The following is a 16,628-nucleotide window of genomic DNA, read 5'->3' on the forward strand; positions in this document are numbered from 1 at the left end:
CTCCCTCCCTCAATCAGCAGCATTAGCCTGCCTGCTGGGAATGGGTTTCTGATTCTGTTTGCCAGATTTTCTCAAGGAAAATCAACTGGGAAATCACTCCTGCTCCCTCTGCTTTTTCCCCCACCCTTGATCATTCAATTTCTCTGTTGAGGTAAGGAGATATCTCTGACATTATGACTCAAGGAGGCATCGGTTGTCTGGTCTGTCATGAAACCTGCTGGGTTAGAAAGCTAAAGTATCTCCAATCTTTTAGTATTGACACAGTTGTTACAATTTTGCACTAAGATTGTTTCAAAAGTCTTTTCCTTCAATTTTTTTCTTATTTCCCTAATTAATTTTGCCATCTCTGAAATAATTTCTGGGATATATATTAAGATCTGAATGCCAACATTAATTTATTTATTTATTTATTTATTTGATTTGCCAATTGTTTACAAGATAAGTATAAGTGTATACATAGTTGTGAATACATGAAATGGGTACATATAAGAAAAAATAAAAGAAGAATAAGAGAAACAATAGGACAGGGACGGTAGGCACGTTGGTGCGCTTATGCACGCCCCCTACAGGCCTCTTAGGAAAGGGGTGAAGTCAATAGTAGGCAGTCTAAGGTTAAAGTTTTTGGGGTTTGGGGAAGAAACTACAGAGTCGGGTAGAGTATTCCAGACATTGACCATTCTATTGCTGAAGTCATATTTCCTGCAATCAAGTTTGGTGCGGTTAACATTGAGTTTGTATCTATTGTGTGCTCTTGTGTTGTTATGGTTGAAGCTGAATGTTGAGATGCTGGCAAATCTAACTTTTCGCAATCTATATTCTTATCAACAAAAAAAGACTATTTTCCAGGAAGGCTGGATAATGCTTTGATTGCTGCTTTTTAAAAAAATAAAATTTAGGCAAATCATATAACTTTAATAAATGATAATGAATTTAAAAATACCATGCTTCAAGTTTAAATCAGCATGAAAATGCCATCTGTACTTATGTATTATTTTAAAGCAAGCAGTTGATTCAACCAGGTTCACAATTAATATATCCAACTGATTCAGTTTTCAGATAATTAGCAAACGGATATAGTTTTGTTGGTTAAACTTTTCTACAAGCCACACAGGAAATGATACAGAATATTTTAAGATGCAACAGTGATACTTAAAGGAAAGTTGTAAACTATCATTCCAATATATGATACTATCTTCCTTGCATAATGTTATTTAAAGAAAAATAAGTATTTTTGCATTTTTCATAAACGTAGAGGGCAAAACACCATTTATCTAACAAAATATTTTAATGAAATCTGGTGGTGAGGATACCTTGAAAGAGGTAAGAGTATCCAGGAAGGGAGATCTAATAAAAAGGATTAACTGCTTAATAACTAGCTGCTAAGGCAATAACTATACACAGTTTGAGATACAGGGGGACAATTGCAGTTCTTAAATCGGAGTGAATGACTGGTAGAAAGTTTGGAAAATATGACCTGAGAGAATATTCTTCAAGGTATTCTTAACATTTACCAACTGCAAATAACAGTGAAATCCACATTATGTGAGAGCATTTCTGGTCTTGCACAAGACTTTGTTCTGTGTCTTTTGGCCTCAATACATTCTAAGTAAATCCCCAATTTTATGAAACAAACTTTGAAAGCATGCTTCCGGGGAAGAAGATATGATGAACTGAAGACTGCTCTGCAAAAACAGCCAACAACCACAGCAAACACCAAAGAACTGGTGAGTAGACTAGTTCCTTGTTACCTCTCTGGACAAGAAAAGTATGGAGATTACCCACAAGTGCTCCATACAACTGTTCATGAGAAGACTGTGGAATAGTGGTTTTCCACTGGTTTGAGTACAAGGAGAAGATAGGATCAGCTATTCTACTCACAACCACAACAAAGACTTTTAAAGGGCACTAACTTCACAAATCTCACTTTCTAATTACTTTCCGAAACTGCACCTTAACTACTTGTAAGCTATTAGAGACCTTTGGAATGACAAGTCTAAAAATGTCAGATAAGTCTGCCTTTAATCCTGATTGAAACAAAACTTTACCTAAAAACTTAAAAATTTGAAATGAACAACAAAAAGCTAAATAACATTTTGAAGTTAGAAAGTTAAAATGGACTAAAGGTTCAGATAAAATTGTAATATTGGAATTGTTACAGTAAGATTTTGAAATTAATTATAAAATATAAACACCTTGTGGGAAGTAGAACCTGTTTTGCTTTTTACAAGACACAACACAGGTAAATTATTTCACATTTTTAAAAAACTGAACACTAGAGAGAATTTTAGTTTTTAGGTAGAGAAATGATATACAGGCCTTCAAAATAGTTATGACAATACAATAAACTGAAGGAGACCTTTGAAGAATGAAATCAGAAAATAGTAATCACAATATCAACATCAGTAATGACGTCTGCTTCTATGTATAGACTCTGTACAAAAGATGTCATTGAAGAAATGTCATATGTAGAACAAGTTTTATCAGATAAGACAGATATAGTATTGAAAGTAGATTTACATCTGACAAGCCAAAAGAATGATTTAGAAAAGATGCTTTACTGATCTACTAAAGAAAGTGGCTAAGGTCTTAAAATGTAAAAACGAAATACAAATGACAAACCAAAAGAGTAACTAAGGCAATTCTTTCCTAATAGATTTACATAAAGGTGTCATGCTAAAGCCTTGAAGGATAGAACAAAAATAAATGAAGAAAAATTGAATCCTGTGAGAATATTTGAACAAATTAAAGATTAAGACTAGTAGATGTAAAAGGAGGAATATAATGCCGCTTATTTGAGCAATGTTAAATGAAATACGTGGTTACTTTTGGCTGTCCTTTTTGGATTTTCTGCTGACATCAGGACTGAAACATTTTATTGATTTATTTATAGATAAGAGATGGGATACAGGTGGAAGAGATAAATATTTATAATATTAGAGAGAGTGAAGAGTTACTAAATTTATATTTGTGATGAAGGTTGGAAGTCATTTCTTTGTTATCTTTTTATTACTGGTATATTCTTACTTTTTTTTTCTTGAACTTTCTACTGCTATTTTATTTTTTCCTTTAAGTTTAATTTATGTTCGGTTTTACTATTACAATCAAAATTCTTATCTTAATCAAAATTTTATACACACAAATAATAAATTTTGAAATCGGGCATTCTTTTAGAAAGAATGATTAATTGGACAGTACCTAAGCATATTTAATAAAGCTATGATTTATTTCCTTATGTTAAGTGGTTCCCTTCATAAATCTCTTTAGTTCATTTTGTAAGCTTGTCTCTAGTGGCATCAATTCCTTATCTGAGCAGTATTCTGTATAAATGGTACAACTTCTACATGCCACAGAGGATTTATTTGGTGGAAGCAGTTCAATGCCTTATAGATGGTAGTCCTTGGTTAATGATCATTCATTTGGCAAGCATTTGAAGTTATAACAGTATACGAAAAGTGGTATCTACAACCTTCTACAACTTGGAGTTCTGGTTATCACAATCTGGGTACTAGGCAACTGGCTTGCTCTTATGACGATTGCTGCGTATTACAGTCACATGATTATGATTTTCAATCTTTCCTGGTGGTTTCTTATAAGCAAAGTCAATGAGGAAGCCAATTGGGAAGATTACAACTTACTTGGGTAAGTCTCCCCTACCCACACAAACTTCCTGAGCTTTGCTATGTTCATGCCATGGTTCCCTGATCACTCATCCCCCATTTCTACCCTGCAGCAGCCACTCCAAGCCCTTCTATGCTCTCTGGTTACCCACACACCCCTCGCTCTCACTCGCTCTCACTCACTCTTGCTCGGCAACAGCAGGGCACCTGGGACTTGCAATTTCCTGCAGGCTTCCCCATTGACTTAAGTTTGGAAGCAGCAGCAAGCTGGGAGATACTCACTTAACAACCATATTCCTTGCTTAACAATAACAAGTACAGGGATTGCTGTTGTTAAGCAATGTGATCATGTAACGTGATTTATATCTGGGAATGATTCTGAAAAATTCCACTGACATAATATTTCATACGGGTATTTAAAAGACTTTCTTATAGAGAAGAAATAAAAGTATAAAAAGTAATATAGAATATTAGAGGCTACACAGGCATAGTGTCCCTAAAACATTTTTATATAAAAATATAATGGCTTTAGCATATAATTTCAGGTGCTGTTTTGTAATCATTTGCCTAAAGCAACCTCATCTAATAAACTGTAACTTGCTATTAAAATTATCTCATTCAAGAAAAATAATTGTCCTCCTTCCTGCTTGCATATTATCAAAATCAACAGCAAAAGATTGAGTCAATTTCCCTGAGCAAAGGGATACCCATCATTTCTTCCTAAAAACCCTTATCTCTTTCCCCAAGAAAAGGATAAACAAAAGGCCAGCATCTGTAGTATAAATAATGTTATTATTCAGTTGAATGAATTCTTCATCATGTTTGGTACACCAGCTCACTATGCACTACGGTAAGAGAAAAAACAGGAAAATACAGTTTGGCCTCCATTCTGCATCTTAGCACAGTAATCTTATGTTCAGAATACATTCTAAAACATATTCTGAATACTCAGACGGATGATAAATAGAACTATACATTATAGTTGTATAACATTAAAACTATATTAATGTTTAGCTTCTAAAAAAGCATTTGCATTTTCTTTGAACAGTTCAGTTATTTCTAAAACAAAATTTCACAAATTTATTCTCATGATCTCCACTGACATTATAATCACTGTGAACACTCTTTTTTTATTAAGAAGATAGTACTCTTTCTTTCTCATAAATACAATCAGATTATAAAAATTGTCCTCAGCCAATTATGCTGGCATTTCTATCAACCTGAACATAACCACCAGAGAACAAAATGTATTATAGATCTGAATAAACCTGTAAAACATTTTATTAGGAAATGTAAATTCACACTGAAGGCATTCAGACAATTTTTTAAAAAAATATAACAATTTGAATATATGCTGCTTGCATTATTAGTCGTTAATCCCCAGTCAGGATTTGGATTGGCTACAACAATATTTCAGAGTAAGAATGTTTTAAGACAAGTTAGTTTATAGAATCAAATGGGTAAGTTCAGTATTGCAATATAATTAACTACTACAGAGCCACTAACAGACTGTAAATTTTTGTTTACATCTACCACATAATTGGAGAACCATGAAATGTAGCATGTAATTTTACCACTTGACTATCAATTTATATGATTGCTGGGACATACAATATAATGCCTGAGGATTCCTTTTCTTGATGACCTCCAGATTCTCAGTCCCAACCATTTTTTCAGTTAAGAAAAAAAAAGGAAAATGCAAAGCACCAACCTAAGACATCATTTTTATTTTCCAGATCCTTTATGGGACCCATTATGGACAAAATAATATTAAAAATTAACGTGGGAAAAAAAACCTTTTTTTCCACTGCGAAAAAAGACAAATGTAGAAGGAAGGGATACAAAAGTAATGCTAGAAATGATAAACAGAAAAATCCCCAACAATCGGACATCTGATTAATATTTTGCCATTGGTCATACCTATAGCAGCCATGCTGAAATTGCATTATACTAATATTTCAAAATTCAAAATATGCTGAAGCAATTCCAAAGGCCTCATACAAATATGCAGCTTTGGATCATTTTCCTCAATGAATAATTGAACATGTATAATGGTTTTCACTCACTTGTCTAGTTGGATTCGCTTTATCTAGTTTTAGGATTTGTGTAGAGAACTAATCAAGTTTTAAGTTACATTTTTTGCAGAAATATTAAAAATGTAATAGGGTTCACAAACATTTTAAGCACCACTGCATAGTGTTTTTAATAATATTTAAGGAAATTGTTTTATTTGTTACTGAAAGTTGTTACTAAACAACATTCTTCTGATACAATGCCATGTCAGAAGTCAATTAACATTGTGTTGAGCGCATTTATTATTTTCATAAAAGAAATGCAAACAATAAAAATGGGGGAAAATATTCAAATGGACAACAAAATAGAAACACAAGTATATTTAAAATGATCAGGGAAGTTGCTTGGTCATTGGTTGAGAGGGAAACTATATAGAATATTGTATAAAAGGTAGTGATTTAAAAGCTAAATCGAAGATAAATCTAATTCTTTCCTTCTGTTTTCATTGCTGGCAGAATCTATCCATAAATGAATGTCTTCGACCCACAAAACAGAGTCAACCTATTGCTGCACTATGATGTAATCACATAAACAATTAACAAATATTTTTTAAAAAAATATATAATGATATAAATGATAAAACCTTTACTGACAAACTGAAGGAAATGTTTGATTTTGGTGGAGTGTTAACAAATAAACTTCATTTTTTTCAAAAGAAACTGACTGGAATCCAGTTGTTACATCAACAGTTGTAAAATGATTGTTTATTTGGGGTGTAGATTCTTTTTTCCTGAAATACCAAATTTATTATATTTATCCATTGCATTAAAATAGAACCTTGCAATTTTAGAATTGTGTGACCAGATTCTACCTCTATAATAGAGCTGAGCATTCTGTATCTCAGAATAGATGATGTCCCCAGCTTTTTTTTTTAATAGAGACTTTATTCCCATTCTGATCATACAGAAAATTTAGCTATGGAAGAATTATTTCTTAATTATACCTGTTAGGAACACAAGAAAAATTAAGTAAATGTACCTCACCTAAAATAAACATTCAATGTAAATATTTAGTCATGTGCATACTTGAAACAAATAAGTGAAAGGTGTATAACGTTTTAACCATCACTCACATCTAATTTCCCCCACCCAAATTTCCACTATAAAGTTTTACTTTAAGTGAACATTTTTATCAGTCCTATTTATTTGTGATAAGCTGATTTCATCAGCCAATTATAATATAGCAACTCATCTGTTTTCTATATGAAAATTCAGTATCTGTTCACTGCTTCCTCTACTTCTATCTTTCAGTACAGTGTCTCTTTATTGTCACTAACAAAATGCAATAGGCATGAAATCATGTCACATTACCTCAGCAAACTCAAACCCATGATTAAGTAAATATTTAAAACCTTTTCTCCCATTTCTGTTCTCACTATATTGTGTTACAATCATGACATTCTGAGACAAACTAAATCTTTCAAAATCAATTTTAGAAGAGCCTTTTTCTTTAAGTTGATCATGATATTAGCAGGAAAAAAAGGCTTTTAAGGACCCCAATATAAGCCAGAAATTAGTAACCAGCATGGTACATGTGACCTCCAATTCAATCAAACTATCTATCTGCCTATCCATTTCACTTCCTCCGTTGGCTTAAATTTTATTTGCAGGGCTTATTACTCCCTCCAATCAATCAACTCTGATTAGAGCACAGCTCTCCAAATCTATAAATAAAGACACAAGCTAAATTTGTCATCCAGAGTGTTAGTCAAAACAGTCCAACTCCCACGGTTTGATCAAGTATCCAGAGACTTCCACGGTTTGATCAAGTATCCAGAGACTATAAAAACCTAGAGGGAAGAAGCCATCTGAGATGATCCTATTCCTGCGAAGGGGCCATTGAATGAAACGGTCAAGAGATTAGCAAGTCTCACAATATGTTGGCATTCCCAATTAAGATTTCAGATAAGAACATCAAAATGTTTTGAGATCTTGTGAGATTTTTCAGCTGTTTTTCATGCCACGATTGGAGTATATATATGGACTGGCTTTAAGGGATTGAGAGTGGGAGGTTGTGGTTTTACAATGATTATGTAAAATTTATCAGAAATGAAATATACCAAACATATAAGAGCCCAGTTAGTTAGTAACGTGCTGTCAAACATGATCGGTGTCATAAAGTTTAGCAGAGTCAAAGCAGATTAGGGACCTAACAGGAAACCCCAGTGCTGACAGCTAGACTGTGAAGCTGAAAAACACCTCTGAAGAAGGCACGGAAAACCACTTCATATTGTTTTAAAAAAAACCTCCAAACAAACTGTAAAGCTACAAGGAGTCAAGGCTGACTTAGTTTTTATCACAAGACTTAACAAATTCAATTTAAAATATGATTGTGTTAAAATTGTAATATAGTTTCCAATGCAACTTATTTCAATGTAAAGTCTACTCTCCCTCACATAAAATAAGAAAAAAATTATACCATAATTCATGGCATTAAGCTTGATATACATTTAAAGCCTTTATTAAAAATAAATGAAATGCTTTGCTGAATCTTTCTGTCATTTGATATTTTAGGTTTATACTGAGGACAATCATTAAAAAAGACAGAATTAGGTAACAATGTAGTTTGTAATCATTTTAGGTCTGATAGATTTCAAAGAACATTAGACCATCCACCTGAACAGCAGTCTCACTGCCAATTAAATCTGATTCCTTCAAATTACCTCAAAAAAACTTTTATGAAGTTCAAAAGGTCTTTGTACACAAATCAAAACAATTATTAATTCCAAAATAATATACCCAACGGTGGTGGCTCCATATTCCCCCTAACAGGGTTAAATAGGTTTGCTGGCAATAAATAGCTTAATGGCGTAAAAATCTGCACTTTATGAAGCCTCTGAAAAGAGAAAACTATACACAGTATAGCAATTTGTCATCAGAAGTAGAGATTTACCTGGAAGGGAGGAATTGAGGCAAAAACTGTGTAGGTATTCAATCTGACTATGCAGTTGAATAACTAGTTTAATTATTTACTTTGTTACAGTGGAGCTCAGCAACCATATAAAACGCATATGATATGTAAAAGAGGAAGCAACAATCCAAATAGCAATATTGACACCTTCTGCATTTGTATATGCCCAATGAGAATTTGAGATCTGTAATACAGAAATTATATCAATACTTTTAACAGGAACTTTTCTCTATTTTAAGAAACATCTCCTAACAATTGTAGAAATATGGAGTTGTCCTGGATATCACAAAACTACCATATTTGCACAGTGACCTGGATTGCAGCCATTGTACTAGCTAGAACAACTAAAAAGAACCCATTGTATACTCAACTCAATTATGGCAAAGAGCAAATTAATTGTATAACAAAAATAGACTTATTTGGATATAAAGGAGTGCTTTTTAAAATGTTGATGTTAAAATAGGTATTTACATCTACCAACTATTTCCAAATTACATGTTTTTTTTACTGTCTTGATTGTTGTTTGTAAACCAGCTGGAGTTATGGTGTATGGATAGACGTTTTTATATATATATAGAAAATTATTTTTTTAATCAACAAAACATGTTAAGATCCAGAGTTGTTTTTTACCAAGTACTTTTGTAATTAGTATTAGCCAGGAAGCAGAAATTTAGGGAAAGGAAAGCAGTTTTAAAAAATTCTGGCCTATTTAATTATAGGCTGCATCTTATTCAATACAAACAAATTAATGTTTCTAATTGTGTTTTTGTATTATATTAGATTACCCTCTTCATTTCCTGATGTTTTAAATTTTACTACATCCAACAATGTATAATTACAACTTATCCATTTCCACATTCCCGCAGCATACTGTGCATACCCTGAAACATATTCTATAGGGTATATATCACTCGAGTGCAGATTGGGCAGGCTTTCCATTTTCTTTATAACAATCTCATTCTCCATTTCATCTAATCTCACTTTGTTCAGAAGAGTCTTCACCCTCTCAGAAGTATTCAAGGGATGAGAGAAAATCCCATTCCCCAATGATCTACAGTTCTTTCTGAGCATATCTATACATAAATGGGACAATGATGGCTCATCAGTTAAGACACTGAGGTTTGAGACCTGAGTGCAGTGTGAAGGGATGAGCTCCTGTTACTTGCCCCAGCTCCTGCTCATCTAGCAGTTCAAAAACATGCAAATATAAGTAGATAAATAGGTACCACTTTGATGGGAAGACAACAGCAGTTCCGTGTACCTTGGTGTGTAGTCATGCTGGCCACATGACCATAGAAATGTTTTCAGACAACATGTGCTCCCTTGGCTAAGAAACAAAGATGAGCACTGCCCCTTAGAGTCTGACACAACTGGACAGGGGAAACCTTCACCTTTACTCATAAACACATTCATTCATTCTTCCATTCAATCATCTTCCATTCAATTATTTAAGTCTTATACTAACAAATGTTCAGTATTTTTAAAATTAAAATTGATTCATCACATAACACGAGATTATTTCAAAATGTCCAAAAACAAAGTTTGAAAATGTGAATAGTAGCTTTCAATTCTTAAAGTGTGATGAAATATACTACCATGTACTAATAAAGTAATCTTTTATAATTGCAAGTTGTGTTGTACATACTACTCTTTAATAACTTTTAAACCGTAGAAGGAACTGGGACTTCTAAAAGGTTGCATAGCAGCCTTTTAATAATGGGTCATACTTTGTGATTCCAGTCCTGTATGTTTACATACGGCAAGGTAACTTTTAAATGATATATCAATATTTAATAATAAACATTGTGATGTAGATATAAAATTATTTATTTGGGCAGGTCTCTTTTCTTACCATACAAGAGATACTATAATATTCTGGCTTTGGACTAATGCTTCCGGGGCATATGAATGGCTCTGAAGTATGTAAAGAAAAAAACTCACTTCAAAGTATTTGAATTCTTACTTCCCATTTTAAAAAGTAAAAATATACACTACCTAGAATACTTCTATCTTGTTAGATAGCCTTAGACTTTAAGATACGTAGATGATAATAACTGTTAACACATTTCTTATGCACACAGTTTCAAAGTACTGTATTTATCAACCCAAAGGAAACTAGAAAGGTTTCCCTATGGTTATGTAACAAAAATACATCAAAAAATGCTCTCTATATTTCCATACCTATTTTTGCACCCTGTTCTTCGTGCAATATTGTTTTTTCACATATCCATAAATTTTATATGGAATTTCCACAATATTCATAGAAACTATAATTATAGTTGTCTAGACATTATACTAAGAATTTAATGAATTAGAGGAAAATAATTTACAGATTAATATTAGGGCACTTCAACTGGTAAAAGTTTACGTCAGCACTTGCAATGAAAAAAACAGTAGTGTATACCTGTATTCATTGCCTAATATGAGGCAAGACAGGACAATATAACACTTCCAGAAAAAAAGTTTCCCAAATAAAGGTAAGAGATAAAATAATGTCCTTCATTATATATAGATGCTTGGGCCTTTAGCTGAAACATAAAAAGCAGGTTTATCATTTTTATTGGATTATTAGTCTCTCAGTATTTAGTTACAGCTACTAACAGAGTAGGACAAAATACAGTACAGGTAGTCCTCAACTTACAATTCATTTAGTGACCGTTCAAAGTTACAATGGCACTGAAAAAGCAATTTGTAACTTTATTCACACTCATGACCGTTGCAGCATCCCCAAGGTCATGTGATCAAAATTTAGACATGACAACCGACTCATATTAATGATGTGGCAGCATCCCAGGGTTATGTGACCCCCCCTTTTGTGACCTTTTTACAAGTGAAGTTAATGGGGAAGTCACATTCACTTAACTCTGTGACTAATTTAACAACTGTGGCAAGAAAGGTCATACAATTCAGCAAAATTCACTGAATAACTGTTTCATTTACCATAGCAACAGAAATTTTTGGATCAGTTGTGGTCGAAAGTTAAGGACTGCCTGCATTTTATTTTTCTCTTCTATTGTATAACTTTTCAAGTGAATTCTAAAGTAATTCATAAAATTCTATAGTGCAATCCTGAAGAAATAATTGCTTCTTTTAAAGAAAAAATATTTTTTCCTGCACAGTAGGTTATTATCTGAAAAAGAAGTAACCGTTCTAAAAAATATTGAATATTTCTCTTTGAAGAAAATAAATTAAAATGATGAATCTATGTTCAAAATAATAAACCAAAATTAATGAAACAAATACAGCTTCCAGCAGCTGAATACTGCTTGTCTTGCTTCTTTCTGTTGGATCAATATGGCTTTCTGTGGATAAGGATTTGTCATTAGATTGCTTAAACCATCATGCTTTAACATACTGACAGGGGAAAAAAATACCTGGGTGAACAAATTTGTAATCATTACTACTGTATATAAATGCATGCTACTGCCAAAAAGAATAACATCAACATATACTGATCATAATATAATCTGGGGTAACTTTCACCAACCACTATTCAGGTGGAGATCATGACTTCTAAGAACTCTTTCAGTCCCTGCATAAAGCACCAGACAGAAAATTTGCCTACCATTCATGCTGTAACTTACTTAGAAACAAAAAGCAGGTTGATTTACCAAAAAGTTCTCTCAATAGCTTTGTCTTCTTTTTAATTACATCATTTTATAAATTAATATAAAATTGAAGACATTCTATTTTTATTTAACATTACAGGATTATGTAAGACGCCCACTCATTTGTGTTTTCATTCTATAAAAAACTTGCTCCTGTAGAAAACCTCATCTGCAGGCAAGTTTTTTTTTTCAGAACAATCCAATAATAGTGCCAGTTTGTACCAGTTAGAACGCTTGTCAGGATTATATTCATAACTTCAGCTGCTACTCTTTTATGCCAAGTGTAAATAATGTATGTTTTTAATGAGGTGAGGAAAAATCAAAATGCATATCAGGAATTGAAATTTGGCACTTTATCATAATTAAATCAATAAGCTGATAGCTGATTTTCCATGAACAGAAAATAAATTCTAAACTATAGCTCATAATAAATGATTAGTTAAATAGCAATAGACTTCTATACTGCTTTATAGTGCTTTACAGCCCTCTCTAAGCGTTTACAGAGTCAGCATATTGCCCCCAACAATTTGGGTCTTTAATTTGGATAATGGATTATCCAAACATTTTTTCACTTAATTATCAAGATTTACAATCAATATAATTTCTTTATTTATCTAGAATTCATGCTTAGGAAATGTATTTATTAAATACACTGGATAGTCTATATATATAGGTAGTCCTTGACTTATGATCGCAAGCGAGCTCCAAATTTCTGTTACTAAGCAAGACAGTTAAGTGAGTTTTGTTCATTTTATGACCATTTACCCACAGTTGGTGGGTAAATCACCGCTATTGTTAAGTTAGTAACATGGTTGTTAAGTAAATCTAGATTTCCCATTGACTTTGCTTGTCAAAAGGGCACAAAAGATTATCACATGACCCTGGGACACTGCAATTGTCATTAATATAAGTCAGTTGCCAAACATTTGATCATGGGGTGCTTCAATGGTCTTAAGTGTAAAAAACTGTCATAAGTCATTTTTTTCAGTGCTGTTGTAATTTCAACCACTAAACAAATGGTTGAGGACTACCCCTATTAGAAAACTATCTATTTTTATTGCATCATATGCAATGCATTCTCAAATATCTGCAAAGAAAATTTACAACATATTAACTTTTCTTTGCTCTATTATCATGAATATAACTTTGAGATATCAAGGATATAACATACTGACATGTGCAAGTGCATTTAGAGAAAATATTATTTCCCCTTTTAAAAAGGGAACCTGTACTAATTAACAGCAGAGAGGGGGAAAATAGAATAACAGTCAAGAAAAGGGGATATTATGAAATATCTTTAGCCTGGATAGTTTTATGTCTTCAATGAGTTAGCAAGTTTGATGGAAAACCCAAAACGATTGCGTATTAGGCAGATCATACAAATAATATCCAAGCCTACTATATAACGTCATGGATTATGCCTATTGATAAACCATTAACCTGATATATAACAACTTAATATAGAAATTTTTGACTAGAGCGGGAGAAATATACAGCTTCTGCACTGATTGTGGAAGTATTCTCAAGCATAAATAGCTAGTTGCCTTAATGGAACTTTATGAAATGACAAATCAGTAAACTTTTCAATGAACATTAGTACTTTAAAATTCTGTATCATTTAAAAACTTCTTTCCACTGCAAAAGACCAGCATTACTTTTAAACTGGAGTTGAAATCTCATCTGTCTAGATCATACCAAATTGACAATTATTCAACTTCAAAGTTTTCAAGAATTAAATTAAACATATAAATCATGAATGCAGTATAAATTACTGATACAGCCTAGCATCAATGAGATACCTGAATTCTTGCATAGTTCTATTAGTAAGAAACGGGTGAAAAAAAACTTTAACGGCACTTACTCAAATGCAAAAAAGAGTCCACTGGTAACCAAAATAAGAACAAGTGTCAAGTAGAAGACTCCAGACTGCCGAGCCATCATGATCCTTCCATTGCAAAAAAATTTGTTTCTTCCAGGGAAAACCTCCCATTTTCTCTTGGAAATGCTTTTCTTCATATGGGGGGACTCCATGGGAGAAGAGGAGCTATGAGTGCTGATCTGACTGTATTCACAGTCTTTCATGGGTCCTCCAGCACCACCACCAGGACTCATTAATGGAGAATAAGGAGGAACCCCTCCAGCAACACTTGTCTAAAACTTCTGAAGAAGACACTATTGGGTGTTTTATTAAAACAAGTTTATCATGGCATTTTAAAATTCCCAATTCTCTGGTAAAGATTTCAAAGCTGTAATTTATGAATATATAAGTACAGTAATTTTTCCCTTCTTCACAATTAAATAAAAACCAAAGTGCATAATCATAGAATAAAATAGGAATGAAAAAGGCTTAGATATAAAACAGTTGTCAATTAAACATAGAACTTTATGATTTTAAAACATTTTGCCTTCTGTTTAAGAAACTGCTCAGTTTTACTTCACATTCCACTTTTAAAGTACTTGGGTCAGGTTTTGAGGCAAGCAGTCTCTAATCAAAATCCTCCTCACAAAGATTTCTAAAAAATTCTTAAAAGTAGAATCTGTACGAATTGTTCTGAACAAAAACCAACTCTAAGCGCAGCAACTGAAAAACAAACTATAATAACCAATTTTCCCCCCACTATGGTCTTTTTCTCCTTCCAATGGCAAGAGATTAGTTCCTATTTTTTGTCATTATAAAAGGCCTTTCCAAACGCAAAATAAAAATGTGTTCAGTGCCTTCCCTGGAAAAAGGTGTAAGACAAGGCAAGTTTCAAGCCAGTGTTCATTTTTTTATATATACCATTATAAAATAATGCCAATTTCAAAGGACGGGGGTGGGGGAGAAAATGCAAAAAAACAAAAGCAAAGTAAAGCTGTCCTCAGGCCACTTTATTATTGATTCAGGCTTGTCAGGCAAAAATAACTTCCAGTTTTAGAGGTACTGACTGATCTCTCTCCACTTTTCTCCTTCAAGCCAGGGGAGACCCCGAAACTCCGCTACACCACCGCAATCCGTCTTCCAGGGGAAAACACCAGCCGCAATAGGAAACGTCGAGGAAAACGGCAAGGAGAGTTGGCTTTCTGCTTCTACTTTAAACTGGGCTTATTCCGCGCAGCCACCTTCTCTCCCCGCTCTCAACGCCAAGCGGAGCGGAGGGGTGCGGAGAAGCCACCTGAATCGCGGCGGCTGTCGCGGGACCACCAGCCGCCGCCGCCGCCTCTCCCGTCGCCGTCTAGGATCCACGCGGCCCCACTCGAAAAGCAGCTGCAGGCGAGCGAAAGGAGACGAGCCAGCGTTCACACGTTGCACCCTCTTCGTGGGTCCCCGCGAGGAAAACACGGCCAATGTTCCGAGGAAGCAGAAACAGAGGCGGCAGCTTTCTTTCTTCGGGAACGCTCCCTGAGAGAAGCGCACCGGGAAAGGTCGGGATCACTCAGCACGGTGGGGGAGGCGGCAGGCGCAACCCCGGGGGCAGCCGCCGCCTCCACCTCCCCTTCCGCGGCTCCTGCCTTTCACTTTCATTGTCAGCCGCTTGGAAGGCGGTGGCGGCGGTTCTGCCCGTGACCGTCCGCCTCACGGGCTCAGTCTTGGCCGGGGAAGGCAGGGCAGCTGCTTGCGTGCGTCTCCCACCGCCTACTTCCACGAGGCAGGGGCAGCCTCCGATCGGTTTATTTCATCGACCGGTCGCCTTCCGCGGTCTCTCTCCTTCCCTTCGCCGCAACAGCAGAGGGCCGTGTCACTCGGCCCGGCGCGCACGCAGAAGCCGGCGACAGCGACTCCCCAGCGCTCCACGCGGCCGCCGGAGGAACCGCCTCCCACTTCTGGAACCCCCGCGCGCTCGCCCACCTGCGGGTCACGGGACGCCAAAGGAGAAACCCCGCCTCTCCACCCCCGTCAACTACCCGCCCGAAAACTCAAAGCGCCACGCGCCGTTTGTGGCCGGCTCCCTGTCTCTCTAACCCTAACACAAAACCTCTCCCTCTCTTTTGCAGCATTCTGGGAAATGTATGCCGGACCCTTTTTTTGCCCCCCCCCCCTTCCGCGTGGGACGGCGAGATACGTAAGAAACGCATAGGAATGAGGTGGGAGAGGAAAAAGGTCGAGACTACATATCCCAGAATCCCAAATTCATTTGCCTCGTTCCTCCCTCTTAAATCGCCTAGCAGTGTAATTTGTGCTAGGAAAGGCAGGGAGGGGACGGGAAAGAGGCGAGAGATTAAAGGGAAAACGAAAGGGAGGAGGGAGATTATTTATTTATTTATCTTATTTGTCAATTGCTGACAAGATAATAGGTATAAATAAAAACATAGTTATGAATACATGGATACATATAAGAAAAATAAAAAATAAAAGAAACAATAGGACAGGGACGGTTGGTGCGCTTATGCACGCCCCCTAGGAGACCTCTTAGGAAAGGGGTGAGGTCAATAGTAGACAATC

The 16,628-nt window shown here is 35.1% G+C and overlaps 1 protein-coding gene across 5 annotated transcripts in view; it reads right to left on the reverse strand.

Annotated features, from left to right (window-relative positions):
- Positions 1-16,236, reverse strand: part of ZDHHC14 (zDHHC palmitoyltransferase 14) — a 63,761-nt gene extending 47,525 nt beyond the window's left edge. For 4 of the 5 annotated variants that reach the window (XM_087969614.1, XM_087969605.1, XM_087969598.1 and 1 more), the window contains exon 1: positions 14,070-16,197. In XM_087969614.1, coding sequence (XP_087825740.1) covers positions 14,070-14,320 — 251 coding nt within the window. In that variant the 5' untranslated portion in view covers positions 14,321-16,197. Of the gene's footprint in view, positions 1-14,069 lie in introns of all 5 variants that reach the window. The other variant, XM_087969622.1, reaches the window with a different exon arrangement.
- Between the last annotated feature and the right edge of the window lie 392 nt (positions 16,237-16,628).

The sequence above is a fragment of the Notechis scutatus genome, chromosome 1 (genome assembly GCF_049901735.1).
Source record: "Notechis scutatus isolate UNSWTSFEM ecotype Mainland chromosome 1, rNotScu1.2, whole genome shotgun sequence".
Taxonomy (NCBI): Eukaryota; Metazoa; Chordata; class Lepidosauria; order Squamata; family Elapidae; genus Notechis; species Notechis scutatus.